The sequence below is a fragment of the Pipistrellus kuhlii genome, unplaced genomic scaffold (genome assembly GCF_014108245.1).
Source record: "Pipistrellus kuhlii isolate mPipKuh1 unplaced genomic scaffold, mPipKuh1.p scaffold_m20_p_52, whole genome shotgun sequence".
Taxonomy (NCBI): Eukaryota; Metazoa; Chordata; class Mammalia; order Chiroptera; family Vespertilionidae; genus Pipistrellus; species Pipistrellus kuhlii.
In genome coordinates, this window is record NW_023425554.1 from 2,130,832 (window position 1) to 2,157,268 (window position 26,437).

The 26,437-nt window shown below is 56.4% G+C and overlaps 3 protein-coding genes across 12 annotated transcripts; 2 read left to right on the forward strand and 1 right to left on the reverse strand.

The window, feature by feature from the left end:
• The first annotated feature begins 618 nt into the window (after positions 1 to 618).
• Positions 619 to 8,845, forward strand: BABAM1 (BRISC and BRCA1 A complex member 1). 10 transcript variants are annotated; one of them, XM_045573546.1, is made up of 10 exons: positions 619 to 773; positions 1,172 to 1,292; positions 1,679 to 2,020; positions 2,998 to 3,056; positions 3,826 to 3,946; positions 4,042 to 4,120; positions 5,663 to 5,687; positions 7,317 to 7,446; positions 7,612 to 7,698; positions 8,370 to 8,845. In XM_045573546.1, the coding sequence occupies exons 3-10, from the start codon at positions 1,730 to 1,732 to the stop codon at positions 8,571 to 8,573; spliced, it is 996 nt and encodes a 331-aa protein (XP_045429502.1). In that variant the 5' UTR covers positions 619 to 773; positions 1,172 to 1,292; positions 1,679 to 1,729; the 3' UTR covers positions 8,574 to 8,845. The 10 variants fall into 10 exon arrangements, with proteins under 10 accessions (XP_045429502.1, XP_036271952.1, XP_036271948.1 ...); XM_036416059.2 differs by having other exon boundaries at positions 1,172 to 1,277; positions 1,717 to 2,020; XM_036416055.2 differs by having other exon boundaries at positions 620 to 773; positions 1,172 to 1,277.
• Positions 8,846 to 10,617: 1,772 nt separating this feature from the next.
• Positions 10,618 to 14,704, forward strand: ANKLE1 (ankyrin repeat and LEM domain containing 1). The gene is made up of 9 exons (XM_036416067.2): positions 10,618 to 10,736; positions 10,820 to 10,972; positions 11,402 to 11,507; positions 11,603 to 11,741; positions 11,964 to 12,719; positions 12,842 to 13,019; positions 13,529 to 13,688; positions 13,795 to 13,924; positions 14,195 to 14,704. Exons 1-9 carry the CDS (start codon positions 10,678 to 10,680, stop codon positions 14,365 to 14,367), a joined length of 1,854 nt encoding a protein of 617 aa, XP_036271960.1. The 5' UTR covers positions 10,618 to 10,677; the 3' UTR covers positions 14,368 to 14,704.
• A 2,596-nt stretch (positions 14,705 to 17,300) lies between these two features.
• Positions 17,301 to 25,138, reverse strand: ABHD8 (abhydrolase domain containing 8). The gene is made up of 5 exons (XM_036416054.2): positions 24,921 to 25,138; positions 22,295 to 23,048; positions 19,948 to 20,118; positions 19,583 to 19,799; positions 17,301 to 17,965 (listed from the first exon to the last, which is right to left on the reverse strand). The coding sequence occupies exons 2-5, from the start codon at positions 23,038 to 23,040 to the stop codon at positions 17,810 to 17,812; spliced, it is 1,290 nt and encodes a 429-aa protein (XP_036271947.1). The 5' UTR covers positions 23,041 to 23,048; positions 24,921 to 25,138; the 3' UTR covers positions 17,301 to 17,809.
• Positions 25,139 to 26,437: the final 1,299 nt, after the last annotated feature.

Here is a 26,437-nt window from a genome sequence, read left to right on the forward strand (position 1 = left end):
TAGTTTTGGGACTAAGGGAAGAAGTGTGCATGAAAAAGGAAGGGTGGTTTGAAATAGTTCCGGATTATTTTTTAATTTTTTGAATTGAATTTATGGGGGTGACATTGGTTAATAAAATTATATAGGTTTCAGGTGTACAATTCTACAATACATCATCTGTATATTGTATTGTGTGTTCACTCCAAGTCAGTCTTCTGGCTTAGTATTTTTTATTTTTGCAAATATATATAAAATAAAAAGAATTAAGTAATTGGGAGGAGCCTTGGGCCTGCGCCACGCCCACATCAGTCCGCAAAAACCCGCCCCTCACCCACAAATCAGCCGCGCCTCTTCTAAATCCGGCCTCCCCAAAATAAATAAATAAACTCCGCCCAATCCTGTCCCACTCCGCCTTTTACATTGCAGACTAGGCCTTCTGCATCCCTCTGTGCCTGGGCCCTGAAAGCCCACTGTCCTGCGGCTCATCCCGGCCTATCGCCTAGAACCGCTGACCGGTGTAGTCTGATTCCGCATAAATAAAAGCTCTGCCTCGTTTTTTGCTTTTAGCCAATCGTATTCAAGGTCCCGCCTACTTCGTCCCTTCGTCACCTCCCAATCCAGCCTATCAGCTTCCAAGACCCTTCAGCCGGGTTCAGTGCACCGTTCCTCGCGCCCCGCAGCCGCCGAACTACATTTCCCAGGAGGCGTCGCGCTCGCGCCGCACCACGTCCGGCTGCGAAGATGGCGGCTTTCTAGCGAGTCGACAGCCCAGTCGGAGGGAGGCTTAGGCTACGGTGAGCAGAAGTGGGTGCTGAAAGCGTGTGGGGCTCGTTCCTCGAGGCCCAGCTCCCGTAGCCCTCGAGATCTAGCCCCCTGCCTCCTCTGAAGCTTCCGTTTCCGGCTCTAGTTCCTCCTGCAGCCTAGCCTCCATCCCTCTAGCTACAGCCAGTTCCTTCGAGGTTGTGGGGGCTGCAGGGCGCCCAGAGACCATCCTGGGCAGCCCGCACCCATTGTCCAAATAGGCAGGCTGTCCCATCGGCGACCTGTCTTTCCTCAGAGGGATCTGTAGCAGCCAGATCCCCGCCCCTCCCTTGTGCAGTCACCCCACGTACAGACATCCCCTAGGCAGCCCAGCGTCCACTGGGGAGGATCCTAGAGGTTATTATTCCTTTATTTACCAAGACGTTTTCAGTTTCAGGTTACTAAAATCCCAAATCAATCTATCTGAAGCGACAAAGGGGAATTAGTGGCTTATAGACTGGTTCCAGGTGATCAGAATCCTGTCCGCTGTTCTCCGGGTGAGCATCACTCAGGTAGGCTCTTTCCTCTCTTGGAGGGTAAAGAGGCTCCTAGCAACTCTTGACGTGTGTCTCCCAAGCTCTGCAACTCTAAGGAGCCCTGCTCCCCTAATGACAGTGTTGTAAGTCTCAGAGCTGCCCCTCACCGGCCTGTATTGGGTCATGTCTCCATTTCTGAGCCATTCACAGTAGCCAGTTGTGTTCACTGGCTTTGTAGTTGTTTTCACTACAGAAAACAATGGAGGCTATCACCTTAAGTCAGAGTGGATGCTTGGCTGATAAGTGTAAAGGCACCTATTCTACAGATGAGGAAGCTGAGGCCCTGAGAGAAGTGATTCATAGTTGGTAAGCAGCAAGTGCCTTGTTCTCCTGGGTAACCAAATGTTTCTGAAACTCTTAAGGGCAGAATTCTGGCTTCCCCCATCCCTGCTTCATCCAGCCACTCAGGAGCCATGGAAGTGGCAGAGCCCAGCAGCCCCACCGAGGAAGAAGAGGAGGAGGAGGAGGAAGAGCAGTCAGTGGAGCCAAGGCCCCGGACACGCTCCAACCCTGAGGGGGCTGAGGACCGGGCACTGGGGGCCCAGACCAGTGTGGGAAGCCGAAGTGAGGGTGAGGGCGAGGCGGCCAGTGCTGATGATGGGACCACGAATGCTCTAGGAGCTGGCCCCAAGCCCTGGCAGGTGCCCCCACCAGCCCCTGAGGTCCAGGTGCGGACACCAAGGGTCAACTGTCCAGAGAAGGTGGTAAGTGGGAGTTTGGCCGTAAGCTCTGAGGCTTTGGGGAACCTTGGGCTGACATACTTCTCTTTTGGGGTTCACTCTGCAAACAGCCCTTTTGTATTAGTTTCCTGGGGCTACCACGACAAATTACAGTACGCTGGGTGGCTGGAAAAACACGTTTGTTCTCTGACAGTCCTAGAAACCAGAAGTGTGAAATCAAGATGTTAGCAGGGCCCCATTTTCTCGGAGGCTCTAGGGGAGGATCCCTCCTTTCCCTTTCAGCTCTGGGTGGCTCCAGGCATCCTTGGCTGCAGCTGATCGCCTGAAACTCCGTCTGTTTTCACATGACCCTCCCCTTTCTGTCTTTGTGTCTCCTCTGGCTATCATGAAGATACTTGTCATCGGGTCAGATGATCTTATCTCAATTTCTTTATTTTTAAAAATATATATTTTATTGATTTTTTTACAGAGAGGAAGGAAGAGGGATAGAGAGTTAGAAACATCGATGAGAGAGAAACATCGATCAGCTGCCTCCTGTGCACCCCGCACTGGAGATGTGCCCACAACCAAGGTACATGCCCTTGACCGGAATCGAACCTGGGACCTTTCAGTCCACAGGCCGACGCTCTATCCACTGAGCCAAACGGGTTTCAGCTCAATTTCTTTATTTTAATCACGTCATTAAGGACTCTCATTCTAAGTAAAGTCACATCTGAGGTTCTAGGCAAACATATCTTCTGGGGGCCACAGTTCAACCCACTCTACCCTTCTTTCCTTGTTTCTGTATCACATATTCTCATTTATTAATCTGGACTTCTAGTCCAGTGCTCTTTTCCCTGAACCACCAACTTCCAAAGCTTGACTGGGCGTTGGGGGTCATCTTACCGCCTTTTGAGACAGGTCTACTTAAAGAGGGCCACGCGTGTGGGGGCTGGTGCTAACATCCAGGCACCGGCCGCTGCCAGTCACAGTGCCTTCACCACCTTCCGTCTTCATTGCAGATCATCTGCCTGGACCTGTCGGAGGAGATGTCACTGCCAAAACTGGAGTCGTTCAATGGGTGAGAGGGACATTTTAGGGCGTGAATGTATAGCTACAACTTGGAGGGGCCCAGCCTGAAAAGCACAGGGCTCGCTCTCTCAGACTCACACCATTGTGGCCTGGCTCGGGGCCTGGCGGTCTCAGAACATAGCGACAGGAACTGGTAATGATAGCGCAGTGGCCCCTCAGGCTCTGTTCCAAGCAGGTGAGAGGTGCCAAACAACGAATCGATGTGTCTGTGGCACATCCATGTTTTTCTCTCTCTCCTCCCCGCCCCCTTCCACTCTTTAAAATCAACATCATAGCAATGACTTGGAAACTCAGAGAAATAAAGTAACTTGCCTGAGACCTCATAGCAAAAAGGCAGAGCAAGAATTCAGACTCATGCTTAGCCAACCCCAAAGCTCTGGCCCTGAGCGGCCGGGGCTCTGTGGGGTTGAGCAGCAGAACTAGAGAGGGTGTGAGGGGCTCCGGGGGACACTGAGGACAAGCATGTCTCCCCGCCTCTCCCCGACCACTTATGGCTGAGCAGTGGACTGGGGCCGCCTCACAAGGATCAGATGTGAGACCCCAGGCTGGTCAGAGGGACCCATGTGGAGAGGGCAGGTCAGCTGGGTTAGGTTTACAACTAGATCCTGCCAACCCCCCCCCCCCCTGCTGTGTGACGTGGGCCAGGGCCACGTAAGGCTGGTGGGAGGTTCCCCGGGACGGACAGGTGAGGGGATAGGCCTCGCCCCCAGGCCTGGAGGCCTCCCTTAACCACCCCCTCATTCTCCATCCCTCTCCAGCTCCAAAACCAACGCTCTCAATGTCTCCCAGAAGATGATTGAGATGTTTGTGCGGACAAAACACAAGATTGACAAAAGCCACGAGTTTGCACTGGTGGTGGTAAACGATGACACCGCCTGGGTGAGGCTGGGGTCCCCTGGGGATAGGGACAAGGCTGGGTGCCCTGGGATCCCCTGGGCAGAGACCACTTTCCTGAGATCTGTGTTTCCCCACAGCTGTCTGGACTGACCTCTGACCCCCGTGAGCTCTGCAGCTGCCTCTATGACCTAGAGACGGCCTCCTGCTCCAACTTCAGTATCCTTCCCGGCAGAGGCACCTCCGGGGCAGGGGGTGGGGTGGGGTCTGGCCTGTCTTGTACCCAGAACCCAGGAAGCCTGAGCTTGGAGGGAGCCAGCTCACATTGGCTCAGGTTGAGATCTCAGCTCTGCCGCAGCAGGCTCGGGCCAGTCACCCCTCTGGCTTTCAGTTTCTTTTGAGCCCTGGCCAGTGCGCTCAATGGTTAGAGCATCGGCCCCGTGCATTGGAAGATTGTGGGTTAGATTACAGTCAAGGGCATGGACCTGGGTTGCAGTTCTGATCCCCACCCCTGGTCAGGGCACATGGGAAGCAATCATTCGGAGTATCTGTGGCACATCAATGTTTCTCTCTCTCTCTCTCTCCCCCTCTCTCTTACTCTCTAAAATAAAAAATATCCTCATTTCTTGGGTGAGGATTTAAAAAAGAAAAAGAGCCCTAGCCAGTTTGGCTCAGAGGATAGAGCATCAGCCTGCAGACCAAAGAGCCCTGGGTTTGATTCCAGTCAAGGGCAAGTATCCTTGGTTGCAGGCTCTTCCCTGGCCCGGGCCCTGGTCGGGGCACATGCAGGAGGCAGCCAATCAATGTGTTTCTCTTACATTGATGTTTCTGTCTTTCCCTCTCTCTTCCACTCTCTCTAAAATCCATGGAAAAATATCCTCAGTGAGGAGTGACAAAACAAAAAAATAGTTTATTTGAGTCAAACTGATGACATTGCCAGGAAGCAAAATCTTAATGCTCCCCAGACTCTCAGTTCTTCATCTGTAAAATAGGAGGCAGGAAACCTCTTAGCCCAGGGGTCATACACAGAAGCAAAACCAGCTGATTTGGACTCTGGATGTCAAAACTACCCACAGGGAGAGCACTCCATGTAGGGGCAATTATACTTCTGGTGCCGTTTGCTCAAAAAATGGCAATATGTGACTGAAAAGTCACAGTCACCACTACATCACATTTTAAAAATATATGCAGTATATTACTGATTTCAGAGAGGAAGGTAAAGGGGGGGGGGATTGGGGTGGGGGGGGAGAAACATCAAGACGAGAGAGAATCATTGAGCGGCTGCCTCCTGCACACCCCCTACTGGGGATCGAGCCTGCAACCTGGGCACGTGCCCTTGACCAGGACCCTTCAGTCTGTAAGCCGACACTAGCCACTGAGCCAGACCAGCCAGGGCACTACATCACATTTATGCTCATTTGAACATGAGAGGCTCACATGCAGCTCAAACTTAAATAAAATATCATCGCTGGGAGTGAGAAGACTGGGAGAGCTGAGAGAGGGAACAGGGACACCTGTGGCTCTCTGTAGGGAGCGTGGCCTGGCCTGAGAGAAGGGGGAGTTTTGAATCAATGGTCTTCAGGGCATCTGTCCCCCTCGTTTGCGATCTCCGCTGAGGGAACCCGGCTCCGGCCACACGGCGGGATCACACACAGGCTCCCTGCCCGTGCGCCTGGCGCCAGGTTCTGAGGATCAGGACGAGGGAAGTCTGCCCCCTTCCCACCCGTGCTCTGCCGCCTGTGTCCTTAGCGTCCCCACCAGATATGGAAGGCCTCTTCAGCCTCATGTAAGTCCTTCCTTCCCTGAGCTCACCCTCTGTGTGCGTCTGTGGTGGCCCCCGGCCCTCCACACGCTGTTCTAGCCCAGGAGGCTGCATACTGTGTCTATAAAAGCCAAAGGTGTCTGGCTTCGCCGACCATATGGTCTCTATCTATCGTAACAACTGACTCTGCCTTAGGAATCCAAAGGCAACCACAAACTCTGTGGACACAGTGGGTGTGGCTATCTATCCATCCATCCATCCATCTAAAAGCCTAAGCAACCAGCCGAAACCGGTTTGGCTCAGTGGATGGAGCGTCGGCCTGCGGACTGGAAGGTCCCAGGTTCGATTCCGGTCAAGGGCATGTACCTTGGTTGCGGGCACATCCCCAATAGGGGGCGTGCAGGAGGCAGCTGATGGATGATTCTCTCTCATCAATGTTTCTAACTCTCTATCCCTCTCTCTTCCTCTCTGTGAAAAATCAATAAAATATATTTAAAAAAATAAATAAAAGCCCTAAGCAAGCGGTGGGCTGGCTGCTAGCTATGACGCGCACTGACCACCAGGGGGCAGATGCTTGCTGCAGGAGCTGCTAAGCTGCGTGACTTGGCAGCTGTGGTTTCTGGGTGATGCACCCTGAACCAGAGAGGAGGGAGCCCAGTTCTGGGGAAGGCTGGGAGGTGGTTTGGGCGGAGAGAACCGCCCTCTCACAATCCAGGACCCCTTTGGGGATGTCAGGGAGCTGATTTCAGCCCGATCCCCGCAGGCCAAGCCGAGGGACCCCACAGTGCCCGGCCTCTAGGGTGTCAATGATTTTATTGATAAGCACTGAATTTCATGTCATTTCCACATGCCATGAAATAGTCATTTGATTTTCCTCCCTCCAGGTATTTAAAAACGTAGAACCCATTCTTAGTTGGTCTGCATTTTCACCAGCCCCCGATGCTGTGCACAAAGCTTGTGTCGCCTTTAGTTAACTTGGTACAAACATCTCAGTGAGTGAACCCATGAGGCACCTTCATCCATGAGGACATACTTGGTTGGGGAGCGGAGGGGGCTGTTTTGCTAGACATTGCCCAAGTGCTGCCTCCGAAATTAACCGCTCATTTCCCCAGGATTGAGCATGCTGCTGAGAGCTCTGCCTGTGTGATTGCTTTTCTTGGAGCCTTTTTTCATTCATTTTAAAGCCACTTGGTATTCCTTTAGTGATTTGTCTGTTTGTCTGTCTGGTTCTTGTGAAGGACCAGGTTTGCTTTTCACATAGGAAGGACCTGGCCCTCTGCCTAGTGCCCTCTGCCTGTGAGATCCAGCTGTGGCCAAGTAGGGAAATGTCTCTTGACTTAGATAAACGATGAGGTCCCTTCCTAAGCGTTTCCTGGCCTGGTAGGGCAGGGCCAGCTCCAGGTGGTGGGGGACACTCAGGGTGGGCAGAGCAGGCTTCGGCTCTGGGTTTAGCCAAACAGAAGGGTCAGGCAGAGGGTCAGGCTGCGGGGTGCTCTGGGCAGAGAACAGCCCGTGGGAAGGCTCAGAGACAGCAGTAAACTGGGGAGGGCACGGTTGGGGCTCTGCATGCCCATCAAGGAGCTGAGCAGCTCTCCAAGGTGGTGATGGGAGGGACCCCCGGAGCGTGTTCTCATCTGCCCCCTTGCTGTGCAGTCAACAGAAGACCGAGCTGCCAGTCACGGAGAATGTGCAGACCATCCCGCCCCCATACGTGGTCCGCACCATCCTCGTCTACAGCCGCCCACCGTGCCAGCCCCAGTTCTCCCTGACGGAGCCCATGAAGGTGACGGGGGCCCCGGGAGAGGGTGGTGAAACGCCGGGAGGGGTTTCCTGAGCGCGGGGCTGAGCACCGCCTGGCGGGTTCCCTGAGTCTCCGGCGGCAGCGGGGGATTGTGGTCACCGGGCACAGGGTGACTGAGCCTCCGAGGCTGGTGTTCTTCGCTCGCAGAAAATGTTCCAGTGTCCGTATTTCTTCTTCGACGTTGTTTACATCCACAATGGCGCCGACGAGAAGGAGGAGGAGATGAGCTGGAAGGTGAGGCCCTGGCAGGTGTGGGTGGATGGGATATCTTAGAACCATCCACCCCGGGCCTCGGGGATCCCAGCTTCTGGCTCCTGGTCATTGGGTCATTTGACAGCCATTTCCACGTGGTCTGCTGGGAGCTCGGGGGCTGCTGGGACGGGGGCCTGCTTCTCTCTCTCCCTGCTTTTGCCTTGGCTGTGCTCTCTTTTGGGGGCACCCTTCTCTCCCTGCCTACCCAGACTCCGCTGGACATTCCCGTTCCAGCCCTGAACTAGCTGTGGGACTTCAAGTGGGCCCCTTACCTCTCCGAGCCTCAGTTTACCCAACTGTACGGGGGGGGGGGGGGTGAGACCAGCTCCTACTCGTACCTCAATATTTAAACCCAGAGTGTCTATTGAGGGAAGCCTTCCCTAAAACCCCTCGAGGAAGATCAGTATGGGGTTCAGGGGGTAGTTTAGATCCAACTGACTCCAGTTCGAGGCTCCAAAGCTGAAACCTGTCGGTGTCCCTGACACAGGGTGGGCAGCAGGCAGTGTCTGCTGAATGCAGGGGGGTTTTCTGCCTGGAAAACTCTTCACCCTCCAGAACCTCCCCCTGGTGCCTCCTCCTCTGGGAAGCCCTCCGGGGGCAGGGAAGGCCTGTCAGGGAACCCCGGCTTGAAGAGCCCCTCCCTGGCCCCACAGGACATGTTCGCCTTCATGGGCAGCCTGGATACCAAGGGCACCAGCTACAAGTATGAGGTGGCACTGGCCGGGCCAGCCCTGGAGCTGCACAACTGTATGGCCAAGCTGCTGGCTCACCCATTGCAACGGCCCTGCCAGAGCCACGCCTCCTACAGCCTGCTGGAGGAGGAGGAGGAGGCCACTGAGGTCGAGGCCACCGTCTGAGCCCTCCCTGTGCGACCAGCCCAGCCTGGTACAGTGAAGCCCCTGGCCTAGAGTGCTGGTTCTCAAACTCCACTCGGTGGGACCCCTGGGGGACTTCAAGGAAGCACTTGGCCACTCCGGAGCCCCGGACGGAAACCCATTGTTCCAGGAGGCATCCCAGGACTGTGGGCACCCATGACTCCCCGCCCGTGTTTCAGCCCCCAGTTTGCCAATTGTAATTTGTTCTCCTCCGTGTGATTTTTGTCATCAGAATAAAACCTGAGAAGTCTCTAGCCAAGGTCCACACCAGCCGCCTTGTGTTAATAAGGATCTTCTTGGGTGAGGGTGACAGGAACGCACCCGGGGAACAGAAAGGGGAATGGCTTGGTTCTGGTGGGCAAGCCAAGGCGCGCCTCAGGCTGACTCCATCCTGCCATTCAGACATCGCCCGTGGGGTGGGTGAACTACTCCGTGTGGTGTTGAGTGCCTCCTGCTTTTCTTCCAACCTGTGGAAAGGGGTGTGATGGTGTGCCAACCCCTAAAAGGAAAATACTACCCCGAGGGGCTCCTGGTGGCTAATTGGTCTCATGTTAAAAAACAACAACAAAAAAAGCCAAGGAACCTTTATCTCTCACACAAGCGCAGCTTCAGGGAGAAAAACTGCCTTCTGCCCTGAAATGCCTGCCCGCCAGCCCTGTGCTCCTGCTGGGGCAGCCAACGATAACGGAATTCCTGGAATCCTACTTCAACCAATAGGATGGCGGTAACCCCTCGGTCCAATCGGAGCTGAGGAACTACAGTCTCTGTTAGCATCTTTAAAAAATACGTTGTTTTTATTGATTTCCGAGAGGGAGAAATAGAAACAGCAATGATGAGAATCATTGACTGGCTGCCTCCTGCATGCCCCTCACTGGGGATCGAGCCCGCAACCCCCGGCATATGATCTGATGGGGGATTGAGCTGTGACCTCCTGGTTCGTAGCTGTGTTAGCATCTTTGATGAATCAGAATAGCTCCACTCCATAGTGCTTTTTGGGCCAATCAAACTGATGATTTGGGGTACTCATTTGCATGAGAACAGCCCAATTAAGGGTCAGGGGCTGAGGCTTCCCTATATACTGGTAACTTCCGTTATGGCTGGGCAAGGCGCGTTCCTTTTCCACCAAAGGCTCGAACTGGAGCTGAAATAATTTGCCAGAAAGGGCTGTGCTGTTCTGTACTGAGGTGTTTGCTCTGAATAAAGTATCTTCTTTCACTGCACCCTGAATTGGGGGTTTCTGTTGCATTGAATTGGCACCATGACGATTGGTTGACAGTTGTGACCACTGCCCAGACCCCCTATTGCTGGCCTTGGGGGTCATGGGCCAGAGCTCTGGGACGTTCAGATTGTTCAGGCCTGGATCAAGCCTCCTGAGAAGGGGAGGACTACAGGTCCCAGGAAATAGTGTGGGTGCTCCCCGGAAGGGAGACAAGACCAGCACAACAGGTCCACTAATCAACTATCTGGATGATGAACAACAGTGAAAAAGATTGACCAGATAGAGATTCTCAGTTCCATAGGAAATTAAAATGGCCTTACTGAGCGACAGCTTTCCTTCCCGTAGCATTTATTGGGGCACCCGCGTGCCAGGACCCTGCGATGAAACACGCTGACTCAACCTCACACCAGCCTGGAAGCGACTCTCCCATTTTGCAGATGGGAAAACCAAGGCCCAGAGCCCCAAAGGCACGACCTCCTGGCTCCGCGAGACTGCAAACAGGCGATACAGAGTCAGAGGCGGGAGCTGATCATTAAATTTGCGGCTCACGGAGGCCTGTGCAGCCGTGGGCACCTCCAGGTCACCGGGTGGCAGCTCCGCCCCCGTCTGCAGGCTGTGTCCGCGCTTCCCCGTTTTGAGCCAGAAAATGGCCCACCCTCCAGGCTCCGCCTGAGCACCACTCGAGGTGGCGGACCTGGGTGGGCACTGAAGCAAGAATCCCCATGTGTGCCATGCAGTGCGGCCGGGCCAGCCTGGCGGGTACCACCCCGCGGGGCAGCGGGCGCTGAGCCCGGAGCCCGGGGCGGGGCGGCGCGTGCGCACAGGCCGCCGCGGGAAGTTTGAACTGACAGGCGGTGACAGGCGGGCATGGGCGCCGCGGAGCTGGCCTGGCGGCTGCGGGCGGCGCTGCGGGAGGGGGAGCCGCGGTGAGGACGGGCCGGGGCGGGGCGGCCGGACAGGGCGGGGGCGAGGGTGGGGTCCGCTCTGACCCCCTGATCCCTGATCGCAGGGCCGTGGAGGAGCTGCTGCGCCGCGGCGCGGACCCCAACCTGGTGCTGGCGGACGGCGCAGCGGCGGTGCACCTGGCGGCGGGCGCCCGGCGGCCCTGCGCTCTGCGCTGCCTCCAGGCTCTGCTGCGGGGAGGCGGGGACCCCAACGCTCGGTGAGGCGGGTCTGGTCCCTGAGCGGGGCCTTCCGCGTGGGGAAGGGGGGTTCCCAGTGGAAGGCGTGGCCTCGGAGTCCCGGAGAGTGCACCCCACCTTCCAAGGGTGGGGACTCGGTTCCCCCGGGAGGAGCTTGTGGAACTTGGGGGGGGTGGGAGGAAGAGAGGGGGATCCTGAGAGCCCAAGGGCGAGGACTAGGGTCCCAGAATGAGGTGGAGGGTGGGGTGGCTCTGGGGCCAGAACGGGGATCTACGTTTCGGGTCCAGAGGTAGAATCTCTAGGGTCAGAGAACAGAGATTTGGGTCCCAGGCCGAGGGCGTTAAGATCTAGATTCTGAGTATGCCCCAGGCTGAGGGTGGAGATGGGGGACAGATGGGGACAGGTGGTGGACAGGTGAGGGGACAGGCACGCCTCCCCTCCTGCCCCAGGTCGGCCGAGGCGCTGACCCCGCTGCATGTGGCCGCCGCCTGGGGCTGCAGCCGCAGCCTGGAGCTGCTGCTGAGCCAGGGAGCCGACCCCCGGCTGCTGGACCAGGTGAGCGGCCCTGGAGGAGCGAAGGGCAGACCTGCAGAGCGGGAGGAAGGGGGGCAAGAAGGCATGGGCGCCCCCTGCTGATGGCGCCGCTGCAGGATGGACTCCGGCCACTGGACCTGGCAGAACAACAGGGGCACCGGGACTGTGTGCGCGTCCTGCGGGAGCTCCCGAAGCTGGCGAGGACCCCTCCCTGGACCCCGTCAGAGACCCAGGAGCCGGAGCCTGGGCCCAGCGGTGAGTGAGGCCAGTGCGGAGACACCAGCTTATCGTGTCTCTCACCGACGTGCACCGTCTCCCGCTGGTTCTGACTGTCTCACGTCCAGTGTCTGGTCAGTGCTCCCTGCCTCCCTCATTCTCCCTTTTCCCTCTGACTCCGGCCACCTGTTGCTGATCCAACTCCCATCGCCGGCTTCCCCCACCCTGCCCTCTGACCCCAGCTCTCACCCTCTGCTCCAGGCTCAGCCCTCCAGGGAAAGGGCCTGGATGCCAGCGCCTCTGGACCTCCCAGTGAGACACTGGACTGCACAGGACTGGGCAGAAGCGACAGCGGCCACACGGACCCGAAGGCTAGCCCTGGACCCTCCCGCCCCCTTGCCTGCCCTGAAGCTGCTGACGGGGATGGCAGCTTGGAGTCCTCCCCAGGGTGCTGGGACTGCAGCTCAGACGCCTCCTTTGTCACGGCTGTCGAGGCTTCTGGAGCCCAGGACCCAGCCCCCCGGACGTACCCCTGGGCTGGACCATCGCCCAGGCAGCAACTCCTGCCTCAGGTCCGACCGTCCCAGAGGGCGCTGGAGTCTCCGGACACCCCCCCGCCGGAACATGGAGCCATCGTGACGGGCAAGGAGGCCCAACTAAAGGCCCTTCTGCAGGCCCTGACTCTGACCTCCCCCTGCCCCTCGTCCCTCCCAGACAGGAGCCCGGCCCACAGCCCCCCTCCGAACCCGGAACCACTGCCTGGACCCCTGGACTTCCACTTCCTAAGGGATGACCAGTCGTCCTTTGACGGCGAGCGTGGCGCCCCCTGGCTGACAGAGGACGAGGCGCAGTCCGCAGGTGGCGGGGACCCAGCCCCCTCTCCCGGGTGTCCTCCCGGCTTGTCCGACCTGGAGCTGCTGCACAGGCTCCGGGCCCTGGGGGAGAGCCCGGGCCCCGTCACGCCCTTCACCCGCCCGCGTTACCTCCGACGACTCCAAGAAGCCCAGGCCGCTCTGGGTTAGTCCCTTCTGGGCATCCGGAGGCCCCGGAGACTCCCCCCGGCTCCCGGCGCCACTTCCCTCTTCCCCTCTGGGAACCACCCCTTCCTCTGTCTCTCCTGACCCAGTGTCCCCTCCCAGGCCCAGGCTTTCCGGGGCGCAGCCCAGAGCTGACCGAGGCCCTGAGGACAGGCCGGATCCCAGACGCCCAGGCGGATGAGGAGGCACTGGCCCGGCAATTCGAGCAGCCGGACCCCAGCAGGAGGTGGCGGGAGGGGGTCGCGAAGTCCAGTTTCACGTACCTGCTGCTGGACCCCAGGTACCGGAAGCGGGAGCCGGAATTCCGGGTTGGTTCCTATATGCTGCGTGTCCTCCGGAGGGAACTGGCCCCTCTCTCTGGTCCTAAGCTTCGTCTAGAAAAGGCAGGTGGAACTCATTCAAGCTGCCGAGTGTCTTTGGGCGCTGCCTTATGAAATGGGGGTCTCTGGACATGGGTTGTATATACCCTGTGAGCTTAGAGAGGTTTTCTCTAGGGTTACTTTTTTTTTTTTAATTTCTTTTTCTTTTTTATATTTTATTGAGTTTTTACAGAGAGGAAGGGAGAGGGATAGAGTTAGAAACATCAATAAGAAAGAAGCATCGATCAGCTGCCTCCTGCACTCTCCCCACCAGGGATGTGCCCACAACCAAGGTACATGCCCTTGACCGGAATCAAACCTGGCACCCTTCCGTCCGCAGACCGACGCTCTATCCACTGAACCAAACCGGTTTCGGCTCTAGGGCTACTCTTGTCACGTTTCCCTCTTTGAGCCGAGCCTTCTCATCCAGGGAGACTCGGAACCTGCCAGCACGAGCCTCCTCGCTAACTCCAGCCGAATGCCTTCGGACTTTCGTCCACGCCATCTTCTACGTGGGCAAGGGGACCCGGGCCCGGCCAAATGTGCACCTCTGGGAGGCCCTTGGCCACCGCGGGAGGCCAGGAAAACAGGTCTGAGGATAAGCACCGGGGGCAGGGCAGGGACCGCCAGGCCGTGGGCAGGCAGAGGAAGGAGGGGATTGGGAGGCGGGCCCCTGACGTTGTCCCGGCCCCCCAGGCCTGTCCCAAAGTGCGCCGGATCTTGGACATCTGGGCCAGTGGCCGTGGTGTTGTGTCCCTGCATTGCTTCCAGCATGTGGTCGCTGTGGAGGCTTACACTCGAGAGGCCTGTCTTGTGGATGCTCTAGGTGGGTGCCTGGCTCGTGGGGTGGGGGTGGGGGGCTCACAGGAAGGGCACTTGCTCTACCAATTCCCTCGCCCCTTCCCTCTCAGGGCTGTTAATTTGTTCAATGCGTAGCTATTGAGCACCCACGATGTACCTGCATATGCACAGATTTTGCTCCATGGGTTTATCCCTGCTTAAGGGGAATGCACAGTGGGTTCACTGTCACATTTCTCTACCTGGAATTCACCGAGGCTAGGGGCTACGCCCGTGACCTCCCGCCCAATCTCCCCAGGGATCCGGACACTGACCAACCAGAAACAAGGACACTGCTACGGAGTGGTGGCGAGCTGGCCGCCCGCCCGCCGCCGGCGCCTGGGCGTGCACCTGCTGCATCGCGCCCTCCTCGTCTTCCTGGCTGAGGGTGAGCGAGAGCTGCGACCTCAAGACATCCAGGCCTGCGGCTGAGCTCCGGAGGCTGCCCTCCGGGCTGGGCGGAGGTCAGGGCGTCGGACGGCCCGGCTGTGCTGTGCCCAGAGCAGCCCTCCCTCTGGGGTCCCAGAGGCTGGTGGGGTGAGGAGCCGGGAGGATCTCCCCGGCAAGCTCAGGGAGGACGCTGTCCCAGACGGAACTGCTAGAGAGGTCGTGAACTCCCCATCGTGGGAGGAGGACAGGTGGCCCAGAAGGTTCTTTGGAACATCTCGTACTTTGTTTTGTTTTTTAAATATATTTTATCGACGTTTTTAAAGAGAGGAAGGGAGAGGGATAGAGAGCTAGAAACATCGATCAGCTGCCTCCTGCACACCCGCCACTGGGGATGTGCCCGCAACCAAGGTACATGCCTTTGACCGGAATCGAACCTGGGATCCTTCAGTCTGCAGGCTGACGCTCTGTCCACGGAGCCAAACCAATTAGGACACATTTGGTATTTTGGAACTCGTCAGGGCTTTGGCAGTTTGGATAAGGTGACCAGACGTACCGCTTTTGGTGGGACAGTCCCGATTTTTAACAATTTGTCCTATGTCCTGTGGCATTTTTAAAAAGTCTAGATTTTTTGAAAGAATGCACAACAAGCTAGGAAATGGCGGGAGAACGGGAAGGGAATATATGGTTTTCGGTGGCCATGTGGCTATTTAGCCAGGATATGAGTTTAATATTATTTTTGTTAATTTTTTAATGTTAAACTTTAATAATAACAAATAATTGTTGAAAACTGATTATCGAGAACTGCTTATCAAAGTTCGCAATGACGAAAACATTTGTAACTGTCTCTCAGACGATACACATCGTACTGCGTGCTAGATTCCTTGACCAGAATCGAACCTGGGACTTTTCAACCTGCAGGCCAACGCTCTATCCACTGAGCCAAACCGGTTTCAGCTTCATAGACCAAATTTTTAATCAAGAACACCCCGCCCTCCCCCCGCCCCCACCTCGGTCAATGGTGTCCCGCTTTACCAATGTTAAAATCTGGTCACCTTAAGTTTGGGCCTGTCTGTGTGGACACAGTCTGCGTTCGTCTTCCAGGCACCGGGCAGCGCACTGTGGGCTGGGAGCTTCCTCAGCCGCAGGGAGACCATCTACCCCGGTGAAGAGCTGGGCCCGGCTGCTGCCAGATGGGTACCTCAGACCAATCACTGGTCTGTCTGAGCCTCAGTGTCCTAAGTGGGGACAGGGAGGTCCCACCTCAGGGGACTTTGGGGATTGGAGGTGACTCAGGCCCGCACTGAGCCAGGGTGACTCGGGTGGAGCGTCTCCCGGGTGATGTTCTCCAGGTGCCAGCTGCGGTGGGGATAGGCCAGGGCTAGGGAGCGTGTGGGCTGTGGGCATAAGACACCAGCCCTGGGGTCACCGTGCAGCGCACGCTTCCCGGCATTGCTTCTCGGAGCCTGTTTCTTCCACCAGGAAATGGATCAACAGCCCCAAGTGCTGGCGGTGCGCTGTGATTTCGGATGAGGCACATTTGCAAAGAGTTTCAGGAACATGCGTTTTCCAGAAGTTGTTTCTGCAGAGCGTCCAGTGCGGCTAGGGACTTGGGGAAATCTGCTGCCGCCTTGTGTCATTGTCTCATCCTCACCTGGACGGAGGTTCGCCCACTTAGGTTCCTCCGCTTTGGAGCCCAAGAGGTGACAGCGGAATCAAACTTCCCCTCCCGGCCTCCAGAGGGGGCCTGGACTCTCATGTTATTTTATTATTTTTTTAAATACATTTTTATTGATTTTTTTACAGAGAGGAAGGGAGAGGAAGAGAGAGCTAGAAACATGGACCAGCTGCCTCCTACACAACCCCCACCGGTGATGTGCCCGCAACCAAGGTACACGCCCTTGACCGGAATCGAACCCGGGACCCTTCAGTCCGCAGGCCAACGCTCTATCCACTGAGCCAAACCGGTTTCAGCTGGACTCCCATTGTAATGGAACTGAAGAAACCTCTGTCTGAGCTGAGCAGCTTTCCCAGACACCAAGTCTCCTGATAAAGTGACAGCAGTTAAGACAGTGTGTCATCTACCCAGGAACTCACAGACAGGTCGCTAGCGAAGAATCCGGAGTCCCCAAAGAGCTGGGATTTCTCTAACAGAGTCTCCCAACCTCTGCTCCACCGATTCTCAAAGCCCAGTTCCTTTGGGGGTGGGGGCTGTCCTGTGCATTGCAAGGGCCCAGGAGGCATCCCTGGACTCCACCCACGAGGTGTCACTGTTGCCCTGCCCTCCACCTCCCAGACGTGGTAAAACTCCGGAATTTCCCGAGGGACAGCCGGCCCCCAGTGAGAGTCACTGGGCTAAACTGGCTCATAAACCAGAGGGGGAAGTTCCCAACGGCAGTAACCAAGGAGGCAGGTGTCTCCTCCCACCATCCTCACAAGCCACCAGTGTGCCTAGGTACACAAACATTAGGGTAAAATATAGAGGAACGAGAGCATGGCCCTGGGGCAGGGAAATCCTGCTAGAAAATGAGGTGGTGGCCTCAAAACAACTACCTTCACGACAAAAGCCACCCGAAACCAAGTTGAAAGATAAGACGGGACGGCAAGAGGCACTGATTTGCTGTGTGACTCGGGGTGAAGGGGATTCAGTGAACTGAGAGGTGTCGGGCACTCAGCATGGGGCCTTGTATACAGTTGGCACTCCATGATGGCTCCTCTACTCCCATGCGACATCCAGCGATCCTCACCTCAGCTTCCATATGGACCTCTTCCTCCCCTACAGCGACAAGGAATTCATCCCCTGACTGTCATCCTGCTCTGGAATACTGCCCAAGCACCCGTGTTCTGAGGAGGAAGGGGAAATTGGGGAAGCAATCCTGGAAGGACAGGCACCTGCATCAGCCCAATTTGCAGATGGGGAAACTGAGGCTCAGGGGAAACCCCCCCACCCCCTGGTCACCCAGCACAGGTCCAGAGGCTTGGATTGTCACTTCTTTTTATTGAGTTACAGGTTGAGATGTGCAGGTTCTGTGGTGCCAGTGCCCCCACCCCTGCCCCCTTAGACAACAAAAGCCACCAACGCCAGGGAATGGGAGTGGAGGGGTCTTGGGTCACGGGGCGCCCCCTCCTCCCAGGGTCTCTGGATTAAGCATGGCTAACATGTAAGACAATGGAGTGGGTGTCGCCTCAACCATGACCATGGCCTTGGCTTTGATGGGCAGGGGGCTTCTGTACAAGGTCATCATCGTCTCCGAGAGTCCCTGCTACGGGCAGGATGGGCCCCACATTGGTTGGGCCCCACTGGATGCAAGCGAAGGAGGAGCGTGTGTGTCCACCGGGCCCCCTGGAATGCCACGCCAGCCCAGCCAGCCTCGGGGTGTTGCCCCAGGCTGACCCCGCCCACCAGAGTCAGCGGCCTGCCCCATCGCCTGGCTGCAGGCCCAGCAGCTCGGGTCCTGCTCTTCCTCAGGCCCTGCTGGCCCCGCAGCTACTTCTTCTCGGGAGGCGCTGTGAGGACAGGCGGCGGGGGCTCAGGCTCCCAGAGCAGGAATTCATGGAGCAGCGTGTTGACCGTCTCCGGACACTCTAGCATCACCATGTGGCTGCCTTCGTCGATGAGCTTCAGGAAGGCCAGCAGCAGGATCTGTAGGGGATCAAGGCTCAGGGCGCACACAGCCGGCGGCTCTGGGACTCCTCGCCGGTCACCCATGGCTTGCAGCTTGGGGAAGGCCCCCTGAAGTCTACCTCACAGCTGCACTTTATTTATTTATTTTTTAATTTTATTGATTTTTTTACAGAGAGGAAGGGAGAGGGATAGAGAGCTAGAAACATGGATGAGAGAGAAACATCGATCAGCTGCCTCCTGCACACCCCCTATTGGGGATGTGCCCGCAACCAAGATACATGCTCTTGACCGGAATCGAACCTGGGACCTTTCAGTCCGCAGGCTGACGCTCCATCCACTGAGCCAAACCGGTTTCGGCTCACTGCTGCACGTTCATCCGAGGGGGGGCTGGAGCCCAGCTCAGGATTCCTCCACCCCAGCACCACTGCCATGTGGGGCCTGGTTTTGCTTTGCTGGAAGGCCGTCCTGTTTATTGGGAGGTGTTAAGCAGCATTCCTGGCCTCCACCGGCAGGCACCAGTAGCTCCTCCCCAGCTCTCCACCCCAATGCAACAACCAAAAGCCTGCCGGCATTCCCAGGTTTCCCTGGGGGCTGGGGTAAGGGAGCAGAATCCTCGCTGGTTAAGAACTGCTGGTCCAGCCGAAACCGGTTTGGCTCAGTGGATAGAGAGTCAGTCTGCAGACTGAAGGGTCCTGGGTTGGATTCCAGTCAAGGGCATGTACCTGAGTTTCGGGCACATCCCCAGAAGTGGGTGTGCAAGAGGCAGCTGGTCGATGTTTCTCATCGACATTTCTAGTTCTCTATATCTCTCCCTTCCTCTATGTAAAAAATCAATAAAATATATTAAAAACAAAACAAAAAGAACTGCTGGTCCAGCCAAGACCGGTTTGGCTCAGTGGATAGAGCATCGGCCTGCAGTCTGAAAGGTCCCGGGTTCGATTCCGGTCAAGGGCATGTACCTCGGTTGCGGGCACATCCCCAGTGGGGGGTGTGCAAGAGGCAGCTGATGGATGATTCTCTCTCATCGATGTTTCTAACTCTCTATCCCTCTCTCCTCCTATCTGTAAAATATCAATAAAATATATTAAAAAAAGAACTGCTGGTCCAGCCCTGACTGGTTTGGCTCAGTGGATAGAGCTTCAGCCTGCCAACTCAAGGGTCCCAGGTTCAGTTCCGGTCAGGGTTTCGGACACATCCCCAGTGTGGGGTGTGCAGGAGGCAGCTGATAGATGTTTCTCTCTCATCGCTGTTTCTAACTCTCTATCCCTCTCCCTTCCTCTCTGTAAAAAAAATAAATAAATAAAGTACATTAAAAAAAGAACAAAGAAAAAAAAAAGAACTGCTGGTTCAGAGATATGCCAAGTGCTAATGATCCTAAGACCCCTGTTTGGCAACCTCTGATCTAAAGACCCACCTGGCCTGCTCTCCCAGAGTTTTGTAGCCCACCCCACTCACTGCTCACTTATACACATCCCAGCTGTAAAGCGGCCTTTTTATGTGCATAATCCTGGTAGCGGGGCAGGGCAGCCCTACATTCTGGGTTTCTCACTCCAAGCTCCCATGTCCCTGGGGCTGAGTCCCCCTGGGTTGCAGGAGGAGGGTCGGGGTACGGTGGCCCGAGTGCTGAGCCCCTACCTCCGCCATGCGCTGGTCTTCCTCCACCGGGACGAACTTGTCGTGCATGCCGTGGACCAGCAGGACCGGCACGGTGAGCTCCGCGTGGTAGACCTCGTCGCCCTCGGGCCAGTACTGGCCGCTCATCATGGCGCGCAGCACGAAGGACGACACGTTGAACGCGTTGCCCTCCTTCAGGAGCTGCTTCTCTTTGGCCCCCTGGCGGGCGAAGCCGGCCCTGGTGGCACGGGCGCGCGGTTGGGAGTCCTAGTGCCATTGGTCCACCAAGGGTGCCTCTCCCCCCCCACGCCAGCCCCAGCCATACGGTCCCCCCTCCCGTACAACTCGGGGAGGTGCCAGGCTCTGCCAGGACGGGGGTCACTCACTTGAGGAAGCTCCAGGCCAGGCAGGGCGACAGGCAGTGCAGGACGCACGTGGGCATGTTGAAGATGGAGCAGAAGCTGGGCTCCAGCGCCGTGGGGCCCCCGCCGTTGATCATGATGACCTTGTGCACCAGGTCTGGGTACTCGTGTGCCAGGAACGTGCAGAAGGAGACGCTGCCCAGAGGGTAGGTGGGGGTGAAGGGTGGTGGTCAGAAGGGTGCAGACAGGGAGGGGGTTGATGTACACCCCTTACCCAGAGGCAGGTCCGCAAAGGCCAAGATTTCTCCCCTAGGACCCGTGGACATTGAGTGGGGACGAGGGCTGGGCTGGGCATTTGAATGTTCTGAAATTGTGAGGTGTGTGTGTGTGTGTTGAACTTAGAACTTTCAATAGGTCCCCAAGGTACCATGACCTCCAAAGGGATAAGTTACCTATTGCCAATTGTTGGAAAAGCAATCTGGTTAAACAAACCCTTTGGCTGCCCAGAGGAAATCCCTGTTTCCTGTGTACCCCTTCCCTCTGGTGTGCCACATCGGCCTGCCTTATGCAAGGTGAAAGGGTCTGTCCGAGGAGCCCCCTGAGCCAGTGCCTCGCTCCTTCTAAGGATGACCGCTTGTTTTTGTAAACGAAATTTACAATTTTGTAAGCTTATAAGATATTTTGTAAAATTTCGTTGGAATTTTACAGCCACCCCACTCGTTTACAATTATGGCTGCTTTCCTGCTAGGACACTAGAGTTGTGAAGTTACAACAGAGACTGATGGATGATTCACAAACCTAAAGTATTTACCGTATTTTTCGGACCATAAGACGCACTTTTTTTCCCCCAGAAGTGGGGGGAAAAAGTCCCTGCGTCTTATGGTCCAAATATAGCCTACACATATACTTTAAAAAAAAATTTTTTTACTTGCCCGGCTCTGTGTGGTCTCTGTGTGCTTGGCCGGCTCTAAAATGGTTCTAAATGCTGCTGTTTATTTTACAGGGTTGATTACATGTGTTTATGACTGTGATGTTGGGTTTTAATGCACATAAAATATTTTAGGACACTATTTGTTTCAGAATCTTTTTTTCTTCATTTCCCTTCTCTAAAAACTGGTGCGTCTTATGGTCCGGAGCGTCTTATGGTCCGAAAAATACGGTACTATCTGGCCCTTTAAGAAAAAGTTGACCCGTCTCTACAATAACAAGGGAGGATGGGACAGGCAGAAGCTGGGTGGACCTGACTGTGCCAGTGACTCACTGAATGCCCTCAGGCAGAATGCGTAACCTGTGAGCCTCCATCTCCACAAGTGTAAAAAAGTAACTATGCTGACCTCATAGCATTGCTATGGGATCACAGGGCTAGCGTGGGTGAGTGGTCATTTAATTGGAGAAATCATTTAGCATAGGCATCCACTTTGGGGGTTGTTATCCTATAAACAAATAAGACCTGTTATTTCCCAGCCTGGCTTCCTTTCTTTCTGAAGTTTATGTAACACTTCTTTTTCTTGTCTAATTGCACAGGCTACAACCACTAAAACGATTATTCTCAACCTGGCTGGCTGGATTCTGCCTTTCCTTCTGAATAAAGGAGGGAGTGGTACCACTTGACAGTGATCAGGCACCCAGGCCCAGAGCCTTCCATAGAGGGAACTCTCATCTAAATGCTAGGTGGTTGCCCTGGCCGGCTTGGTTCAGTGGATAGAGCGTCGGCCTGCGGACTGAAAGGTCCCAGGTTCAATTCCAGCCAAGGACATGTGCCTGGGTTGCAGGCTCGATTCCCAGTGGGGGCGTGCAGGAGGCAGCTAATCAATGATTCTCTCTCATTGTTGATGTTTCTCTCTCCTTCTCCCTTCCTCTCTGAAATCAATAAAAAAATATATTTATTGAAAAAAAATGCTAGATGGGATCATCTATCACTCCTTTAAGGGAGAGTGAATCACAGCAAACTGTGCTTTGTAAAGAGAATTTATGGGATTCCAATTAGCTTTTCCTTGGGGCTCTTGGATCTCCAGGGCAAGCAGTTTATCTTAGTGGAAGTCATCGGTTCTCAGCCAGGGGTAACTCTGCCCACCGGGGGAACTTTGGCAGCTTCTATCAGGATCATCACCAGACCAAGTGCTAGTGGTACCTAGTGGGTAGAGGTCAGAAATGCAGCTAACCATCCTACAGAAAAGAACTACCGAAAAACACTGCTTTAAAACAATAGCCCTGGTGGTAGGAATCCCTGCCTTGTTGCACATGTTAATGAGATTTTTTTCAGTGAGGAAAGTCAGTGTTTTGTGATGGGGCTGTCCAGTATCTGTCAGCCTCCAACCCCTTCTCTCCTTTCCCCCTATCCCCCCCCCCCCCCCCCCGGGCGTTGGCTCACCCGTAGGAATGCCCAATGAGCACATTCCGCTTCTTGGCATAGCGCTTGAAGATGGCGCGCATGTCCTCCGCCAGCGCATAGAAGGTGTAGGCGGCGGCCACCTGGGGCGCCGAGCTGGCCCCGTGCCCGGCCAGGTCCGGGGCCACCACCTCGTAGCCCAGGCGCACGAAGAAGTCCAGCTGCTCCTTCCAGATGGCCAGGGAGCCGCCCACGCCGTGGATGAAGAAGAGCACCACGTCGGCCTGCGTGCCCTTGCAGCTGGTGATGCGCTTCTCGCAGTCAATGTGGATGGTCCTCTTGGGGCGCCGGGCCCGCCGCCGCCGCCCGCCGCTGCCAGGCCCGGCGCTGGCGGGGCCCGAGCGGCCGTCGCTGCCCGCCGGGTCCGCCAGCTCCACCTCCAGAGAGGCCGGGGGCTCCCCGGAGCCGTTCTGCCCGAGCAGGAGGTCCGCTCTGGGCGCCCGGCCCAGGTTCTCCACCAGCAGCCTCCCGTTGCGGTACACGGTGATCCGGCGCTGGCACCGCACCAGGCCGGCCCGGTCCCCCTGCGCCGTGTCAGGCGGGGGCGGGGGCGGGGGCGGGGCGGGAGCTGGAGCAGGTCCCGCGTGCTTCACCCGCAGCACGCGGCCGGGCTTGACCTCCACAAAGGTGTAGCCATCGCTGGACTCCACGCTCTCCAGCGGCCCCACTGCGTTCGGCGGCGCCCCCAGGAGACAGCAGAAGATCCCATCCGTCACCCCGGTCAGCATGGTGTGTCCTGCGAGCGGGGAAGACATCTGAGGGGTCCTAGAAGCTGCCCCCTCACCACCCGCTTCCCACACCCGGAGCACCAGTCACCCCGCGAGGCTCCGTCTAGGCTCCAGTTTGTGGAGGAGCAGGCCCAGCCAAGCACCGATAGGTTCTGTCTGGCCCAGCCAGCGTGGCTCAGGGCTTGAGGTCATGGTTGGATTCCTGGTCAGGGCATATGGCCAGGTTGCAGGCTCCATGTCCCAGTGCGGGGTGTGCAGGAGGCAGCCAATCAATGATCCTTTCTCATCACTTTTTTTTTCCTTTCTCATCATTGATGTTTCTCTCTCTCCCCCCTTCCTCTCTAAAATCAATAATAATAAAAAAAAAAATTTTAAAGAAAGAAAGCCCTAGCTGGCTTGGCTCAGCAGACAGAGTGCCGATTTGCGGACTGAGGAGTCCCGGGTTCAATTCCAGTCAAGGGCACACGCCCAGGTTGCTGGCTCCATCCCCAGTGGGGGGTTGTACAGGAGGCAGCCAATCGATGCTTCTCTCATCATTGATGTTTCTATCTTTCTCTCCCTCTCCCTTCCCCTCTGAAAGCTATAAAAATATATTTTTAAAAAAGAAAAGAAAGAGTTGGAAACTAGTTTGGCTCAATGGATAGAGCATCAGCCTTCGGACTGAAAGGTCCCAAGTTCGATTCCTGTCAAGGGCATGTACTTTGGTTGCGGGCACATCCCTAGTGGGGGGTGTGCAGGAGGCAGCTGATCAGTGTTTCTCTCTCATCAATGTTTCTAGCTCTCTGTCCCTCTCCCTTCCTCTCTGTAGAAAAATCAATAAAATATATATAAAAAGAAAAGAAAAAGAAAGATGTTCTGTCTGGTCAGTGCCTGCATGGTGGTTGGCCATGCTGGCCTATCCTGGAGAGGAAGGACCGGCTATGGCTGGTCCAAGAGGCATTTATAGGGAAGGTGGTGTAGTCAGGTGGACCTTCCTGGGGGGGGAGGGAGCGGCACTATGGCCCAGTCTGGAGGATCTCCTGCTGCTCAGGTTTATGGCAGTTATGGTTTCCTAAGCCCATTCATTCATCCATTCATTAATCCAATCACACATGCACTCTTTCATTAACTCCCTGTCCCTGAGCTAGCATGTTCTGTGGGTCTCTGAAGGCACCTAAAAATGCCCCAATCCCAAATCTCTACATCTGGCTCCTGAAAGGGTAAGGCCCTGGGGGACAAGGTTTGGGGCTGAGCTCCAGAGGCTTTGTTCACATCTCTCCAAGACCACGGGGCGCTGGATCTGTTCCACAGAAGGACAAGCTGAGGCCCCAACACTGGATTCTGGGGAGCTGATGCACAACCCCGAATGGTGGAGATGAAGATGGAGAAGGCAGTGTTCTCTGCCTAGGGGCTTCCAGGTCTCCATCCTGTTCCCTGGGCCGTCTCTCCCGTGTCCATGGCAACCATGGCAACCATAGGCCGTTACATAACTCAAGGGGGATACGGGCACATCACACCCCCATTGTCTCTAGGGCCTGGAGATGGGACCAACCCTTCCCCCACCCCCCTCCTTGGCGCTGCGGGGATAACGCATGCCGCTGAAGGCCCTCCGTGACCCGTACCTGCTGATGGAAGGGGAGCAGGCCGCACCCCCCCTCCCCTGTTTCTGGCGGGTCCCAACCGCAGATTGCAGAGGGGGCACCGATGCGCCACGCCAGCCACCCTCCCTGATGCCAGGCCCCCACCTCCCGGGTGCCTGTCAGCACTGTGGCGGGGTCAAGGCCACCGGGGCTCCACGACTCCCTAAAACCCGAGCGCGGACTCTGTGGATACCCCTTTAGAAGTGGAAGCCCCGGAGTGGGGCCCCAATAACCCCCTTGCAGGGCCCACTCCCCGCTCACCTCATCGAGGGCTCCGGGCCCGGGGCAGGGCGGAGGGGTCCCGGGCGGAGGAGCCGGCGTCTGCCTGCAGGAGCCGTTTACATGTTGGCGCGGGGTCGGGCCGGGCGCGTCTACGCGGGACGGCGCGGGTCCGGAAGGGTGGTCAACGCGGGGGGCGTCCCACCGCTGCTGAGCAAACCGGCCCTTTAAGTGTCTCCCGGGGGGGCGGGGCCGCGCGCCGACCGACGGGCCCCTCCGCCAATCGCAGCCCGCAGACCGACCTGCCCTAGTTAGACTATCAATCAGAAGCGGCATCTCGGGATGGGGGCGGGCTGCAACTGCCTAGCGGCTCCAGGGCCTTTGGCAGAGGTGGAAGGAGGAGGTTTGGGGCCTGGCCCAGGGCCGAGAAGGGGTCGCTAGTTGGTGCTTGAGGAGCTCCAGGCGGCGGGACCTGGAGACCCCTCGCTGCTAACAGGATCCCCTCGGCCAGCCCCTGCCTCCTCCGAACTGCCCTGTCCCCTCCAAACGAAGCCCCAGGCCCTTCGCTCTGTGCTGACCTTTCCCTGGAAGTAGAGACTTCCAGATCTTTGCAATTTCAGGTGGGGAAACTGAGGCGCATACAAGGCACAAGGTCACAAGACGAGTGGAGGAGGGTGGGTAGAGACGGGATTTGGATCCACGCTTGTATGATCCCAAGTCCTGGAAATGTATTCCTGAAACCTTTAAACAGAAGTCTTGGCTCTTTGGGGAATTAGGGAATTGGAGTTCTTCAGATGGGCCACTTTAACCAGTGAGTCTGTGGTCCCAGCTGGAGTCAGAGAGCCCAGGGTTCAAATCCACCCTCTGCCCTTTGCAGATACATGGCCCCGGGGCAAGTTGCTTCCCCGAGACTCCATTTATGTATCTATGCAATGAATCTCCCCATGCGTTCTCTATGCAGGTAAAACAGCGCGGTAAGCGCTCAATACTTTATTGGCATTACTGTACTAGTGTAGTATTGTAGTGGTTTGTTAAATGACAATGCGGGTAAGATGGGCTTCAGAGGACAAGGGGTTAACCATTTCTTGTCCATTCCCAACTCCTAAAATTTGCTGCCAGAGCTGGATCAGGTCCAGCCACCCACGCCTGCCCACTCAGAGTGCCTCTGGGATAATATTCTTGCAGCAAACACACAAGCTGGGAGATGCTTTGGTGCCTGCTGGCAGGGACTCAGCCCCAAGCCTGGCCTTGAGGGCCCCGGGCTTCTGGAAGAGTGTGGGGAGAGTTACGTGGGGGGCAGATTTGGGCCAGAGAGAGGAGTAGCATTTAGGGATACAATATCAGAGGTTTTTTAAAAAAGATGAATAGAAGGGCCGAAACCGGTTTGGCTCAGTGGTAGAGCGTTGGTCTGCGGACTGAAAGATCCCGGGTTCGATTCCGGTCAAAGGCATGTACATTGGTTGCGGGCACATCCCCAGTAGGGGGTGTGCAAGAGGCAGCTGGTCCATGTTTCTCTCTCATCGACGTTTCTAGCTCTCTGTCCGTCTCCCTTCCTCTCT

Bases quoted from the DNA above. Each gene is read 5' to 3' on its own strand.
- ANKLE1 (XM_036416067.2), top strand. From the start codon at position 10,678: ATGGGCGCCGCGGAGCTGGCCTGGCGGCTGCGGGCGGCGCTGCGGGAG. The intron at 11,742-11,963 runs GTGAGTGAGGCC...CCTCTGCTCCAG, and splicing joins GCCGGAGCCTGGGCCCAGCG to GCTCAGCCCTCCAGGGAAAG. The intron at 12,720-12,841 runs GTTAGTCCCTTC...GTCCCCTCCCAG, and splicing joins AGAAGCCCAGGCCGCTCTGG to GCCCAGGCTTTCCGGGGCGC.
- BABAM1 (XM_045573546.1), top strand. From the start codon at position 1,730: ATGGAAGTGGCAGAGCCCAGCAGCCCCACCGAGGAAGAAGAGGAGGAG. The intron at 4,121-5,662 runs GTATCCTTCCCG...CGTCCCCACCAG, and splicing joins GGCCTCCTGCTCCAACTTCA to ATATGGAAGGCCTCTTCAGC. The intron at 5,688-7,316 runs GTAAGTCCTTCC...CTTGCTGTGCAG, and splicing joins GAAGGCCTCTTCAGCCTCAT to TCAACAGAAGACCGAGCTGC.
- ABHD8 (XM_036416054.2), bottom strand. From the start codon at position 23,040: ATGCTGACCGGGGTGACGGATGGGATCTTCTGCTGTCTCCTGGGGGCG. The intron at 20,119-22,294 runs GTGAGCCAACGC...CCCTCTGGGCAG, and splicing joins CTCATTGGGCATTCCTACGG to CGTCTCCTTCTGCACGTTCC. The intron at 19,800-19,947 runs GTGAGTGACCCC...CCGTGCCACCAG, and splicing joins CTGGCCTGGAGCTTCCTCAA to GGCCGGCTTCGCCCGCCAGG.